The 24,599-nt window shown below is 39.8% G+C and overlaps 1 protein-coding gene across 9 annotated transcripts in view; it reads left to right on the top strand.

The window, feature by feature from the left end:
- MCC (MCC regulator of WNT signaling pathway) overlaps positions 1 to 24,599 on the top strand; it is a 182,220-nt gene that overhangs the window by 121,382 nt on the left and 36,239 nt on the right. For all 9 annotated transcript variants that reach the window (XM_030968537.1, XM_030968540.1, XM_030968541.1 and 6 more), the window contains 4 exons: positions 723 to 865; positions 7,643 to 7,779; positions 11,794 to 11,957; positions 16,589 to 16,795. In XM_030968537.1, coding sequence (XP_030824397.1) covers positions 723 to 865; positions 7,643 to 7,779; positions 11,794 to 11,957; positions 16,589 to 16,795 — 651 coding nt within the window. The remainder of the gene's footprint in view (positions 1 to 722; positions 866 to 7,642; positions 7,780 to 11,793; positions 11,958 to 16,588; positions 16,796 to 24,599) is intronic.

The following is a 24,599-nucleotide window of genomic DNA, read 5'->3' as shown; positions in this document are numbered from 1 at the left end:
TTATTGCAAGGAGACTTGACTGAAGGGGGTCAGAAGCAAAATGTTAGAAATGAAAGCAAAACTTCAATCAGCATGCAGGACTGGCTTGTCATTGCAGTGGTTTGTAATGGTTTGCTGTAATTGAAATAGAGCATGTGCTGGCCTGAAGAGTAAGCTAGGGAGACTACATTTAAAATGCTGTGTGAAGGAAAAAGGAGGATTTCGTGATATGTATGAAAAACAAGCAGTCATGTAGCTCTTTAATTGTTCATATCATGAGCATTTTATTGGAGATTATGAACATATTGAAAATACAGTGTTACCTATAAACATTAATAAAAACAAGTACTTACACTAGAGACAAAGTTATAACCTCAAAGTTTGTTTACTTTATAATAATGTGGTTTCTGCTGTAAGATTTGTTCTATTTCAGACCACACTGGGGAGATCGTAAGATTCAAAGATTATATATTTATGGCTATTTTGAGTTGCAAATAGTGGGTTTTTTTCCAAGCAGAAATGGCAACTTCTCTTTAGGAAAAAAACAAGTAAGTACACTGCATAGTCTGTCAGTTCTTCAGATAATGTAACTGCCTACCTGCATGTACCCATCCTTTTCTCTTGCTAAGGCACTGTTGGTTTGATGAGTAGGAAAACCGTAATGCAGTGCACTCCTGCCCTGTGCCTAGTCTCCCTGCAGATGTCCATAACACCCTTTCTGTTTCCTTGCTTCTCTGCTGCAGTGTGAGCAGTCCCACCTGATGAGAGAGCACGAGGATGTGCAGGAGCGAACAACGCTGCGCTACGAGGAGCGGATCACAGAGCTGCACAGCATCATTGCCGAGCTCAACAAGAAAATTGATCGGCTGCAGGGAGCAACCATAAGGTACTGCAGCTCCCTGGGAATTCTGGGCCAGGGCAAGACTGGTGCAAGACATGGTGTGAGTTATACTCTAATATGATGACAACTTTCAGGCTTGTCATGATGGGTGCGGAATAGCTGCCCATAATTAGGATGTGTGTTCTGCAGGGTATCATCCCAAGCACCCAAGAAGTGCTACCTTCTCTCTGGCAAAACATGCACCATGACACCTATATATTCCTTTTTGTAATGCGCCAGTGTAGCATATAAGTGATAGCAACAGTGTGTAAAGGAAGATGAAGACACCTGACTTGAACCTCTGCTTTTAACTTCAGTTTGCAGCCTCCTGTAGATCACCTAAGCAAAATAATTTGTGGGAAAGATATGGTTCAAATAGATATCAGTATGTTTTGCCTCCTCTTGTGCTGGCTTTTTTGACAATACAGAATGGTACAAATCATGATGTTGCCTGGTTCTGCAGCAGCAAAGCTTGGGGTATTACACTAAGTTGTTACTGTGTTAAAATAAACTTTACATTTGACTACATGGAAACAATTTTCCTCACTTTTTACATATTTATGTTTTTACATATTATTTTCAATGTAGAAAAGTTGGACTAGAGTGCAGAAGGAGCTTCCTAAAGTTTACCTAGTGAGGAGGCAATGATATGCCAGAATCTGTGGATTTTCTAGAGAACATTAAGTTAAATTTGATGCATTTGTGGGTAATGTTGATGTGGTGCTCCAGCCATGTAGCAAATTTTCAGTTTTCCTTTACCTATTAGTTGCGCTTATTTTTTGGTAATTGCTTCATTTCTTCGTTGTAAATACCTCTGCTAGCACAAGACAATGTAGTTACAACTGCTCACTTAATCTTTCATTAATATATTAGAATGGAAAAAGAAGAATGTTTGGTGTACCATAAATAAGAGGAACTACGATCACGTACGTATTTACCACTACTAAAGCAGTGTTAGAATCACGTGTTCATATTATTTAAGAACATAAGTACTGTTGCCTATGAGATGATCATAACTAGCAGCGGTCACGGTGAGATTTTTCAGATATTTTCTGCTGGTAATAGTTCTCTGAAAAAAATCCCATGACTCCCTTCTTCATTTATGCTTGATACATCTGCAGACAAACTTTCTATTTGTCTTTTAAAAAGACTAGTTGAAAAGCAAAATCTGAGAAAGCATGACAACTGCACTTATTTTTTTTCTTCTTGAGTGACAGAAAAACTCTATGACATTTAAGAAGAATATTACATAGAATTCATAAAAATTGTGTGTTTGGAATCCTTGTGGCAAAGTAAATGCCAGGTAGTGTACAATTACGAACTTCTGGAATCAGGTGGATACCTCTGAATGTTTAACCATGTCCATAAATGAGTCAGCTGTGACGTGCACAGGAACATGAGGTGTAAGAAACAAGCCTAATGTGATGTACATGTTGCTTCTCATGAAAAATGCAGGTTTTCTGTCCCTTTTGGGCAGTTCTGGCCTTTAGAGGCATCAGAACAATACTGCTGTAACAGGTGCCACACCATTGTTATGCCACTCCAGTTTAATTCAGTCGTATGAGAGCTTGTTTTGCTCAGACAGCTGGAATGCCTCATCTGGTTCTATTTGTTTTGGTTTTATTAGTAAGAACAAAAAATGTTTGTTAAGTTAGTGACTCTTTTTATTTCCTTTAATGATGGAAATATCTTAGTTTCTTTGGCAGGCCAATAATTTGGTGCCTGAGGAGCAGAGGAGAAATATTCCTTCTGAAAATGGGAACTGAAGGGATTCCACTGGGTTTGTAAAGTCAGCTGAAAGAAGGAAAACTGATACCTCCTGCTGTGGCTTTCTGTAAATCCACTGTGAGATCCACATGTGTCAGTCTTGAGAAGCTGTCCATGCATCCCACAGAGCAAGGGTGGTGGAGTTGCTGTCCTTGCCGGAACAGATGTGACTCACAGCACTCCACCCTCGGCTCTGGGGACTGCTGAGTCCGGGAGCTGGAGCAGAACAGTCCTGAGTGAAGATGTTCTGGGACCACAGCGCTGCCGGGGCCTCAGCAGTTACACTTTCCTCTAAAACAGGAGGATTTTGGTTTTGATTTGTCTCTTTGAAACCTGCAGGTAGTATTGAGGAGTGGCTTTCCTTGTGCTGCCACAAAATTTGGGCTGTCTTTCTGGAACCAGAGCTTACATTAATTGCATAACAGATTAATGTTTCCCTAATGCTGACACAGTGACCCTTTTTCACATATCAGTTTTATATTGTAAAAATAAACTAACATATAGCTTCATGTACCTCTACTGTGTGACATTCCTTATAGTTCCTAAACACAAAAATATTTTGGAAATAACTAGAAGAAACCAGTGCTTCATGGAGTGTATTTGACTATCCTCTTTAAATTGTATTATATTTATTTGAATGTGAGCAGTGCCCTCAGAATGTAGGACAGAAAGTAAGGAGACATCATGTTTAAATCCGAATAAGGTGTTGCAACAGCTTGAGGAGGAGGGTTGGCAGGCTGTATAAGCTGGTTAATATTCTCCATTCTGAGAATTTTTGTCTCTGTTTTTTGATGTGTGTTGGGGGCTTTTTGCTTTTGCACTGTCAGAGTTTAGAAGTGTAATGGCTTTTGCTCATGCAGTTTAGTAATGTCAGCTCTAGAATCATGGAGTGGTTTGAGTAGGAAGGGACTTGTAAGACCATCTAGTTCCAACCCCTGCCATGGGCAAGGACACCTTCCGCAAGACCAGGTGGCTCAGGGCTCTGTTTAGGTTGACTAGGGACACTTTCAGGAATGGGGCAGCCTCTGCTTTCCTGGGAAAAGGGAGAGCTTAAATCACATGTCAGTGCATGTGTCTCTTCCCAGGTGTGTCTGGGATATGCTGATCCCAGTGGCAGTAATCTTACAGGAATATTGTTAGAAGTTCACAGGATTTTTCTAGGTTTGCTAGCCATTTCTTGGGTCCATGTGTGTGGCTTCATGAATTTAGCTGCAGCTCTTGCTCTGCATTCTTCCAGCATTCCTTGAGGAAAATGAGTTCACCATGCGTGGGGGAGCAAACCAGCATTCATCTGCAATTGTCTCATCTCCCTGCTGCTGATGCTCCAGACAGCCTAGCTGGTTTGGAATCCCCTTCCAAAAAGAGGTATTAAGGTGAAAAAAGTGAGTTCCAGCACTCAAATACTCAGGTGCAAGTAGATGAGCCTCTGTCGCCAAACCTCTCTGTCCTTTGACAAGGCGCATGCAATTTTATCTCAAAGTGTACAGCCTAGAAGATGGGAAAACCAGTCAAATGGATCTTCCCAGAGTCATATTGTTAATACTTGGACATAAAGAATGCACCCAGTTACTCTGAAAGATGAAAAGGATTTAGAAATTATACAGTAGAGTACTAAAATGTAATAATGTCTACATTTAAGGTGAAAATTTCTGACTTCAGAAGTTTTTCATATAGCCTTAGATTCATTCAAACTTGACTTTTTTTTCCTTAATAATATCTTTGGCTGTCAAAATCAGCTGTAACTTCAGCGTGTGACTGACAGTCTTTCTTAGATGTCAAATTGAGGTTCAGGAAAAAGAAAAGAGAGACGTCTAATTGCTTTTAGTTCTAAACGGTGGCTGTTTGGGTACATTTCTAAAAATAGTGGGCAACTGTAACAATACCAGACAGAAATATACTCTGTTCAATGTTGGTGCCTGCTAAGAATTACTTGAAATAGTTTCAAGAAGTTTATAACCCATTAGTGTAAAATAATATGTTCAGACTTACAATTTTTATTCTGAGATAGATTTAGAAAGCGTTGGAAGCTAATGGAAAAGAGGGGTAGTGTGAGAAACAACTGCTCACTTTGAAAATTTAAAAGGGTTTATTAAACCTTGACAAAAATACAACAAAGGACTTCATAAGGAAAAATTCACAGCACTGTGGATACTGTGCTGTCTCAAGCGTGTCACAATTTGTTCACAATGAACTAGTTCAGAGGGACTAAATGAAATAGTTCAGAGGGACTAGTCAATCTTTGTGCTCATACACCTGTAGTATTTTCTATCTAAGGGTCTTAGAGGGTTTTAAAAATAGTTTTTTTAAGTTAAATGATTGTTGAAAAACTGCTGGCATCTGTAGTACAAACTATAGACTGTTTGCAGCTATGAAGAAAACATGCACATTGCCAGTGTTCTGTGGTGTGAAAGGATGCTGAAAAATGTGCAATTTTGCTCACTGTTGGAACAAGTTTTTCTGAGTGTCTGTACAGCACTCTGGTCCTTGGTTGCACCTAGTCATGAAGAAAGCAATTGGTGCAGAAGTAACTGAAAACCACGGGCTTTTTTCTCTAATCCTCCCATCCTCTGTGTTTAGAATGGCTTGATCTGGTCTTAATTGCCTTCGACTTACCATGACATTCCAGCAAGTGGGACCATCAGGGCCCATAACAGAACAAATGCCTGCTTTTTACAACCAAGCTGTTGCTGATGGCAGCAATAAGGAAGTTGTGATGCCTCCACCTTCTGAGTGGTGTGGCTGGAGTCCAATGGCTGGTCCTTGTCAGCTGTCGAGCACCTTGCATTTCCAGTGCCGCTGGAGGACTCTTTCCTCTGTTTCGGAGAAAAGAAAGTCTCAAACAGCATCTTTTGTTACTGCCAGCATCAGTTTTAATGGCAGAATTTGTATTTGTGATGTATCACTGCCCTTGAATTCCCCCTTATTCTTGTCCTCAGTCTGTTTTCAGTCTGTTCTCTGGTGGTGAAGCACTCATTGACCTTGCTGCCACATTATCAGAAATGGATTTCTGATCTTTCTGGTCAGCTTTTAAAAGCATTAGTTCATTTAGAAACTGACTTCTGGCTTGAGTCATCAGAAGGGTGAGAGTCCTACGGCATGATGTAGTTTTCACTGTCCCAGGATACTGAGGGGCACTTACACTGAAAAACCCAGTACTATTGCTAGATACATGAGGCTGTGTTGTATTTTAAACAGAAAAATCTGTGCAAGAAGGCCCCAAAGAAGAGTGGTGAGAAATTATTGTTATTATGTGTGCTGTTGCTTTAGGGCCCGAACGTTTTATCCATTTGAGAGGTAATTCGGGTTTTAAAAATATAAGACTAATTGTTTCATAAATGAAAAAAAAAATCAATTACCTTCAGATGAAAAATTACAATTGTTTGAGTGCTTGGTAATTGTTTTGTCTAAAGCTGATTACTAGTGGCTTTTTTTGTGGCTGATAACTGGTTCGTGAAACATTTACTGGCGCTTATGTGTCTTGTTACACTGTTTTAGCTCCTGCTATTCATGACTAGGTTCTATCACTCTCTTAAATAACTATTTCGTGATACTTCCAAGACCTTTCTTTGATGTAAATCTCAGCGTTTACCAGCTGACCTGCAATTTATTTAGTAATAGTAGCCACTAAGTGCTTCTGCTAAAGTCACACTTTCTTTGCAGTGGAGCAAATGTAAGGGCTAGAAGAACATGTCAGAAATTGCATCTCACTACCTTGGGAAACCCTGTTTGGCAAGCAAGCTAGAAGTCCTTTTTTGGGTTTTATTGAGGTATAAGTTCTTACCTCTGGAGCTCTGAGAGCAGACTTTACTTCTGTCATTGATGCCTGCATGTATAGGCCATCTTGTCTGCTGTTTTGCCTGACAAATCGAGACACACCTCCAGGCTGAATCCTGCAAGAAACACTCATCACCATGTAGCACACACACAACAGACCTAACATTTTAGATACCCCTCCCAGATGCAGATCTCCAGAGAGGTCTTTGCTGTTTCTCGTTGTTTCCAAAGCCAGACAGTTCCATTCTCACACTTTTCTGCTGAATCTGCAGCAAAATTAATCGCTGTGTTTGATTTAGTGTGCAACAAAATGATGGCTGTTCCTTTTCTATCAGAGGGGGCCCTGCACCTGGATAAACTGGTATTTTTCCAATGTTTAAAATAGATACTTTAATGTAAAAACAGTTGCTATGAAAGTTAAAAAAAATAATAAATCTGAGTCAAATCGGCAAATGCATCAAAAGAAAAAATGTTTACAAATGTTCTCAAGCAAAGCTATTATTCATTTACTTATCTTCTTTCCCAGTGCTTTGAACTCTTTGTGTGGAGATGGGAGTGAAAAGCCCTAATTTTTTAAGCTCATTAGCTTTAGCTAAAGTATTTTGTGTCCTCAATTATTTTAGTTGAACCAGCTTGACAAATAAACTAAAACCTAGGTAATTGAGGCTTTTCTTTTTCCACTAACTCCAGCAGTTCAGTGCAGTGCTCACTTATCTGTTCCTCTCTCTTTTGGGAAGAGAAAATTAAAAAAGCAATCTGTCTTCAAAAGCATTTTGATTCACATATGGAAGTACATGCATGTGCATGATTACTTTTCACATGAGGTGGTGACATCCTTGGACTGAGAAAGAGACCAAAACCAGTTCTAATCCACTTTGGGATCAAAGCCACTTGTGCTGATTTGTGTAAATTATCAGCTGGGGAGTTACTTCAGAGCAGTGTATGTCCTTGCACACATCCTTGGTACCACTCAGTTCCACCCATTGCTTTTTTCTCCAGTGGCCAGGAGAAATAATGAAGTTAGGAATAAAGAAATGGAAACCAGGCCCCAACTGCTGCAAGTGGGTGTTGCAAGCATGGCACAGTGGCTTTGCAGTGAAGAGTTTGAAGTCATCTCCACTGACTGGACGAAACACTTGTGTGAATTGGATCCTGTGGCTCAGCTTTTGGGTCTGAAATGAGTGTCACGAAGATGCACTTTTCCTCTGAGAATTTAATTTCTGCCTTTGCTCTCTCTGCCAGGGAGGAGGATGAGTACTCGGAGCTGCGGTCAGAGCTGAGCCAAAGCCAGCAGGAGGTTAATGAAGACTCACGCAGCATGGACCAGAACTCTGTCTCAGTGCCAGAGAACCAGTCCACCATGGTCACTGCAGATGTGGGTGAGTTGTGTTCTTAGCAGAAGTGATGATTTCCCACAGCAGAAAGGTATCATAGCTTTTGAAATGCAAATCCAGGCATTTGATGAGGAAATGAATTAATGTAGGATGTGTTAATCGCAATTGATGCTGAGTCTCTACATGACTGTGAACTTAGATGCAAAGTAATCTTTGTGCCTTGATTGTAGAATTGTAGAATCATTACATTTTCGGAAAAAATTTATGGCATCATTGAGTCCAATTATCAACCCAGCACCACCACCATGCTCACCATTAAATTTATTGTCCTCAAGTGCCATACCCACATAGTTTTTGAACACTTTCAGGCATGGTGACTCCACACACCCCCTAGGCAGTCTGTTCCAACGCTTCACAACCCTGTCCATGAACGTGTTTTTCTTGATAATCCAATCTAAACCTCCCCTGGTGCAGCTTGAGGCTATTTGCTCTTGTCTGGTCACTTGTTACCGGGGAAAAGAGTCTGACCCTCACCTGACTGCAGCCTCCTCTCAGTTACAGAGAGCAGTAAGGTCCCCCCTGAGCCTCCATTTCCCCAGAAGCAGACCTTCTAGCAGAATTCTGGTGTAATCCTCACTGGCAGATTTCCAGAATTCTCTTCAGTATTCTGTTCCTGTTTTCTACACTATATTGTTTCTGAGTGCAAGACCTGCAACAGCACATTTGTATTTTCACATCTACGATTTCTACAAATATTGATACAACAGTATTAATAATAATGTGACTGTGAAGTGTGTGACCTAGGAATTAGAAATATTTAATAGAAATTTTTAAAGTTATAAAAAAGTTAATGTTTTACTTTCAAAAGCTAGTGCTTACTGTTAAGTTCCTATTTGAACAGATTCTAATAAGAGTGTTTTTTCACCCTTAATTTTCTTCTAACCAAGAAAAAAAAAGAAGAAATTAGTTCACTTTTCAGGGTTTATTTTGTCTTCATGAAGTGAAAGTGAACCAGGCTTTGTGGATATAAATGGCAAGTTGTGTAAGTTTGTTCTAACAATGAAAAACACGTCAGTAGAATGACATACAATGTAGAGACCTAGAATATAAGAGGGATGATGTTTCTGTCTCAAAAACCAACAGACAGATAGCTCTGGAGCCAGCCAAGGGTTGTTGATAATAACACACTCTGAGAAGGAACAGGATGTGGATGGAGCAGAGACCTGTGTGGAGGTACAGGCACCACTCTTTAGAGACAAATGTCCTTCTTCAGCTCCAGGACATGAGCACAACACAGCACACAGCAAGCGCAGAAATGAAGCTGAGAAAGGGGCATGTGCTGTAGAGGGGAATCCACATCACCTAAGACCCCAGAAGCCCTCCCAGCCATTTCTAGAAAGGTTTGAAAGATCAGATTGCCCATGATAACTAATTTGCATAGAAAGGGAGAACCTTCTCTCCAGAGTGGGGAAAACTTACCGATAAACAGGTCCACAAAGCCCAGGGTGCTTGCTTTACATGTGCAACCCAGCACTCTGAACAGCTGAATCATGCCAGAGCCAAGACTGGTGATCTTCTTCTCTCCTCTTCTCTCCTCTTCTCTCTTCTTCTCTCTTCTTCTCTCTTCTTCTCTCTACTTCTCCCTACTTCTCCCTACTTCTCCCTACTTCTCCCTTCTTCTCCCTTCTTCTCCCCTCTTCTCCCTTCTTCTCTCTCCTTCTCTCTCCTTCTCTTCTTCTCTTTCCATCTCCTCTTTCTCTCTCTTCCCTTTCCCACTTCATCCAAAAACCACTGCCATGTGCTTGTATAGTAAGTCAGGGCCTAACCTGACCCAGTTTCCAAGCCACGTGTGTATTTGTGAGCTTTTGTGGACTCTGTGACTTTCATCATTCCTTCAACCACAAGCATCTGCAAATCTTGGGTGCTCCCTTTCCCTGAAGGGTAGTCTCACAGATAACAATGGACAAAGTAGGAACGTTATGTCTAGAGATTCCAGCATTTCTTCCCTATTTTCCTTCTATCCATAGACTCTGTCTTTTTTGGATGTTGTTTCCATAGTCCTATGAAAATAAATTGCACACCACGTATAGATACAGGAATATGTATGATTTTAAATCCTTCTAGATATAGGTATATAAGGATAAATAATCATGTGCATGACTTGCTTACTGCCCTGATAGAGCAACTGCTCTAATCAGTGACTTAGTAAAAGCAGTAATACCTCATGACACTCTGATGCATGTGGATCTGCTGCTTTGTTGCTACAGGCAATAAAACACCTAGAGGTAGAACTGTGAATGCTCTCCAGTATGTCTTGCAGAGCTTGTGATTGGGCTGTGCTGGTTTTCTGTCAGAAATGGGGTTCTCACGCTGTAAAATACTTATTTTATGGGGGAAGCGTCACTATCAGAACAAATCACAGCAGACAAGGTCTTGTGATGGTTGTTTAAATGTACAAGATGTTTATTACGGAAGATGTTGTGGAAAAAAACAAATTCAAGCAAACGAAACACAAGGTTTTTACAAGTAAGCATCCTGCTTGTTATATCCTGCTTGTGAGTGAGTGATGGTATTATGAAGGGCTTTTTTGGTATTACTATAACACATGGGTGATTGCTAATTAGGAATTAGTGAAATGACTTCCTAGAAAAAACTTGTATATGTTGCCCATTCAAATTTTTCATGCAGTGCTACAATGTCATTCTAAACTCTTCTTTTTCATCGGCAGTAGGTTTCTATTTATGTCTGTTAGGCTGTGGAGTTAGGTTAATGATAACGAGTTTGCCGTTTTTTACTTTCTGTTCCTCCTATTCGTACATCTAGCAGCTCTCAATCTTCCCTTGCACAGGGGGGTTTCAAAGCAGTCTGCAATAATCTGGTGACTCGTGTCTGTTAAAATTCAGACCCAGTTCAGTGCCACGCTGCTTTAGTGCCCTGCAAGATCCACAGCTATGAGACTACCACAAAATTCTAACCACGGTGAAGCGCTTGCAGCAGCAGTACAGGAATCACAACCTCCACCAAGAATGCCTGCTGCTGTTTTTAGTGGGATGGAGGAACTGCGGGTGTGCTGCTGCCTCATAGTGCCCCCCTTGTGTGCTGTGCTGTGGGTAGCTACTGCCGACTCTGATCTAGCCAGCCAGAAATACTGACTGGCACATCCAGGAGGCAGCACAAGGGTGAATTCTACCACAGACCTGCCTTAGGATCTGCCACTGTCCATCGCCAGAGGTGAACCTAAGAGAAACAAAAATAATTTATGGAGTGAGCTAGCAAGATACAAAGACCCACTTGTTTTCACATAAGTGGAGGATGCTACGTCAGTGGGCACTAGAAGAGGTTTGCCTGAAGGCAGGAAAGGAAGTCATTCTCTGTGATACTTTATAATTAAAATAGCATTGTTGTATAAGGTGGCAATATGGTTGTAGTGTGAAACATAAGCTGTGGTGTTATGATCCGTGAATACTCAGCTGTTTTATTTGAAGGCATAGCTGTTAAAATAAAACAGAGGCTCTAAGGTGGTTGGTAGGGATCATTTCTGTAAACACCAGGATTTTTTAAAATCAGGCAATACCTAAGTACAACCACAAAAATTCCTTTGAAAAACATCAAGTCATAACATCCCTGAATGTACGAGACAGAAGAATCTTGTATTTACAGAGACACACGTATGACTTCAATAAAATCAGGATAATAGACCTTGAATGGCCAAAAGAACAACAGGAAAAAAATGTCACAGAATGTAAGCATGTAATATCTTAAAATGTTCTTCAGAAAAGAGGGAGTTTTGAAGAAAGAATGAACACTTCAGATAATCTGTGGGGTGAAGCAGTCAGGTGTTGTTTGTCAGATAAGAGGTAGCTCATGATTTCAGTTGATGTGATTATGGTATTTAAGCCTATCAGTTGTTGAGGAAAAAGTGGCAGAGTGCAAGGACATTCTCTGAGCAGTATCAGTCTCGGCTGTTCTGCAGCAGACACTTCCTGGTTAAGAGTTTGTTTTTTCACTGAGTCACTAATTGTTGTGATGTTTGTTTTGTTTTGTCTTGCTTTCTTTTAGATAACTGTAGTGACTTGAATTCAGAACTGCAGAGAGTGCTGACAGGTCTGGAAAATGTTGTCTGTGGGAGGAAGAAAAGCAGCTGCAGTTTATCGGTGGCAGAAGTGGACAGGCACATTGAACAACTCACTACTGCCAGCGAACATTGTGATTTAGCTATTAAGGTAATGGTAACATTAGGCTCTAAAATGCAGCATGTTCATTGCCTGAGACACCTGATCACTTCTGTAATAATCATAATCACACTTTGCTTCCAGAGATGTTAAAAGTACTTCACAGGAGTCAACTCGAGTTCACAATGTGTGTTTGTAAGTAGTAACACACCTGTTCTACACCTTCCAAGGTTCAGGAGGAGCTACTTTGGACCTCAAATCAGAAATGTATTTGTCCTATGCTCATTTCAAAGATAAGAGAAATGAGGATACTCAACAGTTAATTTAGTTTCTTAAGCAATTTTGCTTATTCAGCTAACAAACTGTCACCTGCCCAAGGTCCTACAGGTAATCATTGACCAGTGACTGAAAACACACTGTGTATGTTTGTGGTTGGCTAAGTTGTGATTGGCTGCCTTAAAATACAAAGCTGTGCTGATTCCAGCCAGTAATTTTTGGGCTAATTTTTGCAGTAGCAAGGAGGGGGCATGTCCATGTTATCCTATATCCCTCATTTTCCAGGAAAGCGGGGAAGGGGTCCCTTCTTGGTCATGTATTCTTGGGGGTGAGAGCTCATGTGCAAACTGCCCATTTCTTGTATAGTCCCTTATTAATATATTTGCTGTTACTGTTCATTTTCTTGCCTCATTGCTGTTTCCAGTAAATAGTTCTTATCTCAACCCCTAATCTTTGCCTTTTGTGCCTCTGATGTCCCTTTCTATCCCTCCACTGGAGACTGGGAAGTGAGTGGACAGGGGTGTAGTTTGAAGTTGTTTCAGTGGGAACACTAAATAGGGGAACACCATTCCCCAGAGCAGAGCAAAAGGTAATTTTACACTGAACATTGATTTGTATTAGTTCAAATGAGATAAATCAGTCTCAGGAACAAATAATTCAAATGATAGCTGTATGTTGTGAATGTAACCAAACAAGGACATGGATGTTTGCTGGCACATGTAACAAAAGGCACTGCAGTTCAGAACCTGAAAGCAAGAGAGCCACAGAGAATCTTCCTATACACAGGGGAAGACATGAACAAGCTTTTTGTGTCAGGTGGAAAGGTGTCAGTGTCTCATTCATACAAGAAAAATTGTACTGACAGTTTGGTCTTGCAGTGAAGAGGTCTCTGGCCATTCTAGGTGGCTTTGACAGTCCTTTGTAGTACTGCTGGGAAAAGTTCCTTCTCTCCCTGGTGGTGCCTGAGGAATATAACAAAATATAAAGCAATTAATGTTGAGTAGTAATTTGAAGAATGTGTGTATGTTTGACTTCTGGTCTCTTGGGATCAGTATTAAAGCAGTTTCTTTGAGTGTCTCAGAGGATTAGGATCAGTACTTTGAATGTTGCCAAGTACTTTTTGGAGTTGTAGGATGAACTGTTTTCAGAGGTCACTATTCACCAAAAGAGAGACTGTGGATTCTGGGAAATAGGTAGAGATCAGCCTGTGTGAGGCCCACAGAGGTATCTGAAGTGAGATATGTTTAACAGAGCAAAGCCCACACATAAAGCCCCTCTCCACCATTGCACCTCTGGCTGCAGGTCATTTCTGCTTTCCAGTTTCCTCAGAGAAAAAAATGGAGAGAATTTTAAAGTGGGTGGAATTGTGAATGGAAACCTGAAGTGTTCTGGCTACCTTTTGCCTTGGCTATAGGCTTTTTTCTTCACCAACAGACTAATGCATTTAAATGTTTTAAATCCTTTAGCTTTGGTGGTTAAATTTCACTGGGTTCCTTCTATTGCAGTTGCTGCTGAATTACTTTTTGCTTCTTTTATACAAACTATGTCAGCCTAGCTGTCTCAATTGTTTCTGCCCCACAGAAACTGAAAAGACCTTGAAATTAAATTTATCAGTTACAAAAGCATACTTTAAGAAAAGGATTTAAGAAAATTTCCACAGAATAGTCTGGTTAATGCTTTGTTTATTTTGGAGACCACATCAGTAACAGATACCTAACCACTAAAATTTTGCTGATTGAAAAAGCTGTAAATATTTCCAAGCATGAAGCATTTAGAATGTGAGAACAGCTGTACTGGGCTGGACCAAAAGTCCATATGGACAACCTAGTCCGGATGCTAATGGAAAGACAGCATCAAAAATTACATGCATAGTATGTTGTTCTCCTTCCTTCAGAGATGCTTCCAGCAAAGTGGGTCTGTAGGAACTTGAACCAAAGATCATGCCTTTGTGTTTAATTGTAATGGGTGAAATTTTCTTCTTTCTTTCTATCTACTGTGTTTTTGGACCTGTGTAAATTCTTGGCCTCCATAAATTCTGTTAGGAATAAATTCTGCCATTGAGTTACACCATGGGAAGAAGTACTGCTTTAGTGTTTTTTAAACCTGATACTTGCTGATTTAATCTGATATCTCATCTGTAACACAACACTTCTTGTAAAGAAAATAAGGCAGAGAGCACTGATGGCAGTGGCAGCAACAAGACTGGAATTACCGTGATATGACATCCTGCTGCCCTGTGCTCAGAACATGACATTGTAATTCAATCCCATACTCCGTGAAATTACACCTGAATTGTCTGCTGTGCAGCAGCACACCAGATAAAACTGCTCTGTAATGCCACTTTGAAGAAATCTAATCAGCATTATTTTACATAGCTATATCTGTGTAGAGTGTTTATGTTTTATTTACCGTGGAGGATGGTTGGTAGCATATTGGACACCAGAGAGAAGTGGTGTTCTAGGAAGGGGAGGGGTTGGGAAAATAGCAACACTGGAACATGGGGAATGGGGAGGAAGGAGTCAGCAGCAAAACTACATGTTGGAGAGGTGAGAAAACAGCAGGGGAACTTCAAGGGTAGTGTGGGGGAAGAAGGGAGGGGACAAATCAGCAACAAAGAGGCACTGTTTAAATAAAGCTGGCATCATCAAAAGAGGATGCTCCTGCCATTACAGAGCTTCTCTTTACATTGTGAGATTAACCACCCTGTGCTTATTCAGGTCTTGAACTCATCCTCATGATGTGTTGAAATAATTTACGTGGTTATAATTTGAGACCTATGGGTCCAAGTGAAGCTAATAAAAGGGAGACTTGCGGCTTCTTTCACCTCACAGGGATGTTGCAAGCCTTTGCTTTTTCAGAAAAGTAATTTCAATTTCCTGCCAAATCTGTAAGCAGAATTGCAGTGTAGATACTCTGATACTCTGTCAATAGATTTCATAATTGTGGCTCTAAAATGTATTGCACTTTTATGTAAGAGAGATGTGAAATACAATTCAAAAGGATAAACTGAACAAATAATAAAATTTCATAGATACCTCAAAGTCAGACAATGCTGAAAACACTGGTAAGATTTATTGCAGGAAAAAAAGGTGTCTCCAACTAGGCTTATTATTTTCAGCTGTAGTCTAGTTGGTTCTTTTGGTCTCTCACAATTTAAACAAGTAAACAAAGCAGTAAATATTCAGTAATATATAGAATCATAGATTCCTAGAGTATGCTGAATTGGAAGGGACAGATCAGGATATAAATGTTCTTTTGAATAAAGCAAGAAAATAGATTATTGTTAACCTAGGTGCGGCAGTTATCTTCCATATTAGATGTAAAAATATAGGCTTTAGCTATAACTTGGTTTTGGATTAGCCAATTAAATGAAACTTTCTGCATTACCAGTGATGTCATATATTATTTTATTTTCCATGTTTCTTCCCATCATTTCAATGCACACCGCTTTCAGGGAGATTAAAAGCTTATGGACAACATTTGGAGTGGTTTTGCTTGTTGCAGATATCTTCCATAGTTAGACATGGAGCACAGGCGCAGCATACACAGGGTAGGAGATTCCAAACTGCAGGTGGCTCCCTGACAGGCTGTTATGCTGTGTTTCAGCATGTTGGTGGCCAGCCCGACAGTCACTTCAGGCATGGCAGTATTCCCTTGCTGGTGGTGGGTGCTCGTTGTTCAGTTTTCCCCACTGGAAGTTCGTGAATGTCCCTCGGACTGAGCAGTGTCTACACAGCTCTGAGCACAGAGGTGGGACAGGAAGTGCTGGATACCATTGTGTCCGAGAGAAACCCAGCTTTTTTTAGATACTAGAAAGGCTGTAACATCCCTGTAAGACTAGTCAAGGCCAGAGTTCTTCCTTTTATTTTGCTGTCACCTCAAGGAAAGAACATACTCAGGGACATGGGAAAGAAGAACCCTGTTTTAATCCTCTCCCACTGTTTTTATTGCCCTTTTGCGGCATTAGCATAGCAATAAATAAGGCCCCATGCCCTGCACATTCACTGACTGCTCATTTCTGCCTGTTACTCAGCAGGGAAACAATAAGTACAGTGCTCACCCATGACAAGGAGTTATTGATTTGTTCTAAAGTATTCTGAGATTAAACTACCAGGATTGCTGTCGTTCACAGGTGACATGTTTTATTTACATGTATTTGTCTGCTTTGGTGTTTGTCAGTATGAAATGTTTTAATGAAATGGTCAAACTGTCAAAGAAAATAAGTAATAATTTGGTTTGATATTACTTACGAAACAAAAGAAGCAAACTAATGGTGTTGAGAGGCTGGGGGTGTATGTAGGAGTATGTAGAGTTGCCTGTTAACACATATTTCTGTTCAATCTGCCCATTAATCTTGCTCAGTTGTCTTTGGCCCTTTCTATTTGTTAATGACTGTGTTTTTGCAGACTGTGGAGGAGATTGAGGGAGTGCTGGGACGTGACCTTTATCCAAACCTTTCTGAGGAGAGGTCTCGGTGGGAGAAGGAACTGGCTGGCCTGCGGGAAGAGAATGAGAGCCTCACAGCCATGTTGTGCAGCAAGGAGGAGGAGCTCAACAGGACCAAGGCCACCATGAACGCTGTCCGTGAGGAGAGGGACAGGCTGCGTAGAAGGGTAAGGCTGCTGTACAGATGACGCTGCCTTCTTCCTCCAACCTGTGTGGTTTTGTCACCAGAACAGGCCTATCTTTAATCTCGCTTCCTGTGCTGGTTGTAGGGCTTTTTGCTTTCGGAGCCGGGCTGTACAAATGACAAACCTAGGACAGAACTGAACGTAATTGGAAAAGAGCGTGTGAAAAACAGCCAGCATGCACAACAGCCTGATTTCAAAAATCAGAAAAACTGATATTCATCTTAAAGGAAGCATATGTAACTTGGATCTAGAGAAAGCAGATGTTCATCTAGTGAATTTTCCTGTGAGGCTATTTTTTCCTGTAAAGAACAAATATTTCTTTGTTTTTGATGGGAATTCAAAATTGTGATTAGGATAAAGAAAAAGAGCAGGACTCCTGTCAGTGGGCAGTAATTCTCATACTGAACAATGAGTAGTTCCAGCCATGTCCTACTTCCCTGTCTACATTTTATGATACTTTAAGATCAGATAAAGACTTTGTGCTTTGTGTGGAGTCCAAAGTGAGAAAAAAAAAGGGGGAAGATTTCTTCACAAAAAATATGAAAGATCCAAGAGAATGTGACCGCAATCTCAGTTACTTTTAAAATTTGTTAACTTTGTACCTGGTAAATTTGCGGAGTTTTGTTTAGATAGAAGTTTTTTTTATTTATAAAACAGGCAGTTTCAAGTTTGTGTTCAGTCTAAATGACAATTCAGACCACCATGTCATGGTAAACTATTGCAAGTATTACTCTTTACCCATTGGCAGCAGATTAGCTTTTTTTGCTGTTCTAAACTAACATTGCTCTGCAGTGACTGTGCCATTATAGCATGAGCCTACATCATGTGAGATTTGCAATCTTCAGGTATGAAGTCTCAAATTACCTTTTCAAAACTCCCTGTCCTCTCCTAACACTAAAAGGGCATGTGTGATGAGGCAAGAACAGTAATCTTGTGTCATATAAAGCAAGATCACTTCAACTTTTCCTTTGTAAATTTTTGTCTTATTATATACCATAGGTTGTTTTCAGTCCTGAAATTTTTGAAATGATAATGCAGTTTTTTTTAGTGGAGGCAATACTACTCCTTGAGCTACAGAAGTAGCATTTATGGACTGGCTGGATTGTTGCCAAACAATGGTGGACATCAACACAAGCAGGCAGAGAGTTGAAGTGTGTGCTTGAGAAATTTGCTTACACAAATGCAATTATTGACACTCCAGGTGACATAGATCAATACTGAGATATCAAACAAGAGAAATACAGGTGGCCTTGAGTATACAAAAAGATTGCTGTTTTGAGAAGTACGGCATGGAAGTTAAAGGGCTTAAAAGAATGGTGACAAGAATTTATGCTGACATCCAGGAGTTCCTCAGTTGAGAAACAGAAAAGGGGAAGGAATTGGTGTTGTACCCTCAGGGATCAGCATGGCTGAGCCATAGTAGCAAATTGAGTCCTATGAGGAACCAGAGAAGTTATTTTCAGTAGGGTGTGGAAAAACTGTATAAAAAGTGGTGAGATCTGATGTGGAATGTTATATGTCATTTTTATCTCTTAACAGTGCAGTTTAAATTGGCAAAAAATTATGTAGACAATGGTCAAAGAAATGGTTGTTGTCTGTAGAGTAGGATTTATCCTGTTCAGCATGGCAAAACAAATTCTTAATTTTTTTCTCTTTACAAATGCTAGAGAAAGAAAATAAAAATGGGAGCAATGGCTCTCTAAACTCAGGGACAAAACTGGAGCAAGAGCAGAATAACATGAAACACTTGTGGCTGTATGAGGCCAGAAGCTGGACTGTGAGGTGTCCAAGACACAGGGAGATTGTGGTTCTGAAGAAACAGTAAGGAGTACTACTTTCTAAATGGAAATTTAAAATATTAAAATTATGTTTGTATAATGAAATGCATGACTGTGCAAGGATACCTGTTAAAACCAGGATCATTACATTAGGATTCTATCCAAAGGAAAGCAGAAGAAGCCAAGTTAACACAGCTGCATTAATTCTAGAGCCAGCCTTAGCATCTTTTCACAATTTTGCTATGTTTTATCTGGCTGCCAGCAGTTCCAATTCTTTATTATGAAGGTGTCTCTGATGAAAGCAGAATTAAGGTCATCAACTTATTTCAGTTGTTTGTAACTACAGAGGACTTTACTGAAATCTGGAAATTAATATCATCCTTATCATGCAGAACAACTGATTTATTACCCCCACCAGAGAAGTTAGTTTGTGACATATGACCCTGTCTGCACACTATGTAATTGTTTGCACTGGAGACCATATTTGCGTTTTTAATGTAGCTTCATGTCCATAGTGGCAACAAAATAAATGTTTTCTTTGACCTATGAAATATTTTCTATGTGCCACCTGAACTCAAAAGTCACTTCAAATTATTTCCCTGGAGAGTGGGAAAGGAGATCCAACTAAAATTTAGTTATTGTCCTTCTCAAATTAAATTGGGTGAAGTGAACAAGCTTGAAGTTGACCGGATCAATAGGTCTGTTCCTTCAGACCAATGCGTGCAATCAAGCAGAGTGCTTTCAATACATTTTTCTCAGGCTTGTTGGAGATTTAATTTAATTAGGTATTTACTGCACTCAGTTAACAGATTGAGCTGCTCTCTGGAACAGTAGCTAAGAAACAGCATACATTCAGAGTTTGTTTCTCACAGGTCATTAGCGAGTGAGGTAATTGCTTACTTCTGTAGGTTGTCTGCAGTGTAACAGCTAATTTCATAATGCAGAGGTTTATTTTACCTCTGCATTATTTTACTGCATTAAAAACAAAATCTGTTTGGATCCAGGCTGGTCAGTGCCCTAGAAACTGCTTACACATTGCTGACCATAATCCTGAATCCAGTAATACAGATAAGATGGTGGGGAACTTCTGTACCAGTCTGTGGGATGATTATTATTACATGAGAATAAGGCTGTAATCAGGTCAGCACTATTTACAACTGCTACACAGAATAACAGGCTTAAGTAGTAGAAGAAAATGTAATATTTCTGTTCTTACACAAAAGCCCTTGTATTCAGCAGGGGATTCAGATGAGCAGCATTGAAACAGCATATAAACTCCATCCTGACAGTAAAGTAAAAATTGTGGGTTTTAATTACTGCCCATAAAAGTTGTCAGATGAGTGGTACCTCAGCACAGTCTTAAGGAGTTGTTTGGCATGAAAGGCAGTGGGTGTGGGCAGCATTCAGGCTTCCCTGAGGGTGTTCTAAAGAACTAAGTCTGAAATTAAAAGGCAGTTCCAGCTCTGGAAGTCTGTTAAATCTGTTCTGCATGAGCCATATGTCAGTTTGTTCATTTAATCCCATGCTTCTGGTTATGAAGGTTTTTCTGTACCTTCTCCAAACTCAGCTGAAATCACCAAACTGACCAGAACAAAAACACTTCATTAGCTGTCTTCAGCTAAGACCCTAATGAAAACATAGTCTGTAGAGTAGTAGAAAATTAGCATTTTATGTGTGATGCCATCAGCTGCCCACATTCCCCACTCCAGAGAACTTTTATTTGAGCAGAGGGCTCTCCTAAAATATGTGGTTCTTGTGAACAGTTGAAACCTACCCATGCCGCAGCAGGACTCATATCCTTGGCTTTGCAGGTGTTCTTGGGCCCGCACTGTTCTCAGATGACACAAAGCTGGCAGGATCGGCTGGACTCTGTTTTGTAGTAATTCCTGTTGGGATCAGAAGGCATTGTTCCAGATTGCTGGAGAACACTGATACAATATGGGCCCTTAGAGATTATTATCTGCTTGCACAGCTTAAAGCAACCCTGGAGCTATTCTGTCTCCTTTGTCTCTTGGTGAGCACCAGAAACCTGAGGTAGCAGCCCAAAGCTATTTCCATTCTCTGTATCCTTCACTTGCATGGTATTTGCTTATGCAGCAGTATCTCCTCTTGGGTGTCAACAAAATAGAGTTTTATTTCTGATTCCAAACTTACATGCAAATACTTAGTGTTTAATTGACCTTATAGATACCAGGAAAGATTTCTTTACCATACTCAGTTGATCCTAAAAGACAAGACATAGGAACTCAGCAAACTTTGTTTGCTCTGGTGCTCATGATACAGGAGAGGCAGAAAATTATCTGGCTGAAAATTATCAACACTAGGACTAAATGAAAGGTAAGGCATTTTTTTTGGCTGGGAAAGACCCTCAGAGCAGCTCAAATTGTTACACTGGTGTTTGATTTGGCATCTTCTCCTCCACAGAGCTGCAGCATGCATGAATAAATTAGAAAGTGGGAGAAGTTCACTCCCTGTGGTTTGTTGTACTTTGTCTTCTTCCTCTGTATAACAGGGGAAAGGAAATGAGGCAGCATTAAAATGCTGAGGAGGAAAAGAGCCGTTACTTGAAGGATTCAAACTGTATGATGAAACAGGTCACAAGTAGGGTAAAACAAAAAGAATCACAGGCATGTCCCTCATTTGAAACTGGTTTAGAAAAAAAAGCAGCAGGTGTCCTTTGAATATGGAAATCAGTGACAAAAACAGGCAGTTCATAGCGGTGGTGTTTTATTTAGGATATGTTAATGAATCATGTAGTTGTCACTATGCATGTGCAAAATAAAAAGACTAAAAACATGCTTCTTAGAGTCATGGTTACAAATAATGAGAATATTTCACTGAAATATTTTTCTGTAGCCCATGATGCATTTGAACAAACATATCTGTGATGCCTGTTAATAGCTTATCAAGTCTTTCATAAATTGAACATTGCTACAGTGTGCCAGCCCCTTTTCTCTTCTATTCTTGTTTTGTTTTTATTTGGTTCTTAAGGTGATCAGAAATTACCTTTAATTTTTCACTATTTCCTACTCCAATTCTCAGCATTCAAAGGAAAAAAATCAGAAATGCAGCTCAACAGTTGGTTCAATTGCATAACATCAAATATTAATATGTGACATTTCGAGTTACTTTTGTTCATATTAATAACTTGAGAACATCTGTTTGCACCTGACCTTTCTTTTGTACCTAGGCTGTCCACTGCTCTGAAACCTAATGGTTCTGTTGCCTTATGTCTCACTTAATGCACCTGCTCCTGCTCTTTCCAGGGCTCCAGCACTACTTTACTTCTATAATTTCTTGGACTTCCTTCAGTCATTTGGAAGATCTTTCCCTATACTTTTTCCTGGATTTCACAGACATTTCCTTGGATTTCTCATTTTTCCCTTCATTCTCAACTCCTTTTTTTTTTCTGACCACATAATAAGATTTGCTTGTCAGACAGTTTCCACCTAATTTTAGTGCTTCAGGAGTTTATGGCAATTTTTATACCCTTCTGCGTATTTCTGTTTTTAAACTAGTGTGATGCAAGGGCTCAAGAAATTTTTCTTTAAATCCTTCTTGGTTATTCCTCCTCCCAAACTCAGAAATCCACACTCTTCCTGTCTTAAAATGTAACTTTTTTTGAGTTTGTTTCTATACTTGTCCTTACCCATTGCATTTTGCCAATTTTGTCATCAATTTCCTTTAAGATATTCCCTTCCTCTCTCTCCCATTTCCAAGTGTTTATTGTGTCTTATGTGCAGTACTGCAGTTTACCTTCGTTCTATGCGTTAATCTTCCAGAATAATTTATATTACATTGGTAATGATGCTAAAGACTTGACAGAGGGAGTCAGACAATTTTTAATCCTGCCTTTAAAACCAGTCTTTTCATAACCTGTGCATTCACCAAACCAGAGAATAAAATGGCTGTTCTGAACTCTTGATTTGAGTTTGGGGTATTTTTTCCCTTCTTTGATCATTCTTTATTTTTCCTGTAGAATAGCTACCAGTGTGGAAAAGTACTTTCTGAAGAGATGCTGCATACTCCTCTATTTAAAATGGAGGTTTTGGTGACCAGAAATAGTTACCTAAAGTGTCTCTGGGCAGTGTGGTAGATGGGCAGCCCAGCTGTGAGATGCTTGGTGAGTGTGTGAATGTGTGAATTGTGAGATGCGTGATTTTACCAGTCAGACAAACTCACCCTGTTATCCTGCTCAGAATTAGCATCCAGTACTCAGTGTTGCTAAAATTAGTGCAGTTATTTATAGCAGTCAGTTCAGCATGTAATTTCATAAATGAAGGCCTGACTTAGCAAATATACCAAGAATGACAGATAAGCAGGCATCTTTTTGTGGTTGCTTCTATGATACAATATTAAGGCAGTGAGTTGCACAGATTAATAACTGTGCTGTGCTCTGAGTTTTCTAGAACGGCTTTCCTGAGCAAAGCTTTACCGTACTACACTCTTAGCTGTGATAATTTCTCTTTCTGTTGCCAGTGTTGTTTTGCAGATTTGTATGAATAATTAGCTTTGTAATGCTGGCCAATAGTCACTTCACAGTAAGAAAACACAGAATAAAGGAAACCTATCTGCATTAAAGGTTTGTGTGATACAGGACTGGCTTCTGAGAATAGGTGAATATTTTAGCAATTTTTAAGCTGGACATGGAGGCTGGGGTTTTATTTTATAAAGAATATATCCAAACGATCTTCCTATTTGTTTGCTTTTAAACAGTGCTGTAACTTCAGCACTTGGAGAATTTAATTTGGAACAGCCTGGGTTGAAACAAATTGTAATAAATGTCAATAACTTAATGAGGTTTTCAGGTTGCTTGTTTTCTTTTTTTCTCAGTGTCAATGCCACAGTACAAATCCTGTCTGCACTGGCATTCCACATCTGCAAGCAAAAATATGCATGTATGGTCTATTTCAGGTTTATGCATATCAACAGGCTGAAATTACTGGTTTGCACCAATAGAGCATTTTTTTCCTTAAGGTTTGCATTAGTGCAGCTATACCCGTGTTGAAGCTAAATATGTTTGTATGAACAAAGGAGGCCTCAGCTGCAAATATGTAGAAGATTCATGCTATGTATGGATGTCCACTTCATACACTCTGCTCAGTTGACTTCATGAGATAATTGCATTTATGATACGTAGTTCTGGGTCAAGCACCCATATAATTTTCAGCACGTTACTTTTAACACTGGGGGATTTGATTTGAGGTTTTGCGTACTTTAGTTGTTCGGAATAATTTTGTTCAAGGTGTAGAGCTCCTCCACGACTGAACAGGGAACTCAAAAGTGCAGTGTCACTTCATGTGTTTTTATTATTGCCACCTATGGCTTTTTAAAAATACCACATTATGTAAAGCACACAGACTGTTTTTTCTTTTTTTGTAATTTGTAATTACCTAAAAATTCTTTTGACGCTAAGTGTGCAGGAACTGTTCCTTCAGTTTGCATACAACAGAGCAGGGAGAGGCGGGGATACTCCAGGAAATAGGAGCAGGCTGTAGAAGCTTGTAGGAGGCATAAAATACTGCCTTGGTGACTGGAGAGCATTCCAACTTGAACTCTCCTCTCTGCAGTAGGTTGAAGCATCTGTTGTGCAGAGAACACGACTGCTGCTGCTGCTTCAAGCAGAAATTGATTAACGCTGTCCAGATGCACCTACACCTAAGAAAGTCTAAGCTTTGATGCAACTTTAATTCTGGGGGTTTTTGACTAAGGGACTTCAGCTTTCTTAGTCTTTGTATAAATGTATTTTGTATAAAACCCTGCTTATCTTTAGACAGTATGAATCACAGTTGCATTTCATGCTACATACAAGGGGAGATATCAAATGGACTGAACTTTACTTGACTGGACTTTTGATAAAATTTCACAAGTTCAGTTTTGTAGAGGGCCTGTTTCAACAAAATCACATAGAAGCCTGTGTATTTAAGGACAACTGTGTTCAGGGGAATTTCCTCTTTAGGTGGTTTCCTCCACATTCTCCCATCTCACACTCTGTTTGAGATCTGTGG

The sequence above is a fragment of the Camarhynchus parvulus genome, chromosome Z (genome assembly GCF_901933205.1).
Source record: "Camarhynchus parvulus chromosome Z, STF_HiC, whole genome shotgun sequence".
Classification (NCBI taxonomy): domain Eukaryota; kingdom Metazoa; phylum Chordata; class Aves; order Passeriformes; family Thraupidae; genus Camarhynchus; species Camarhynchus parvulus.
The sequence above is the reverse complement of the archived record's forward strand: the minus strand, read 5'-3'. Positions and strand labels throughout refer to the sequence as shown.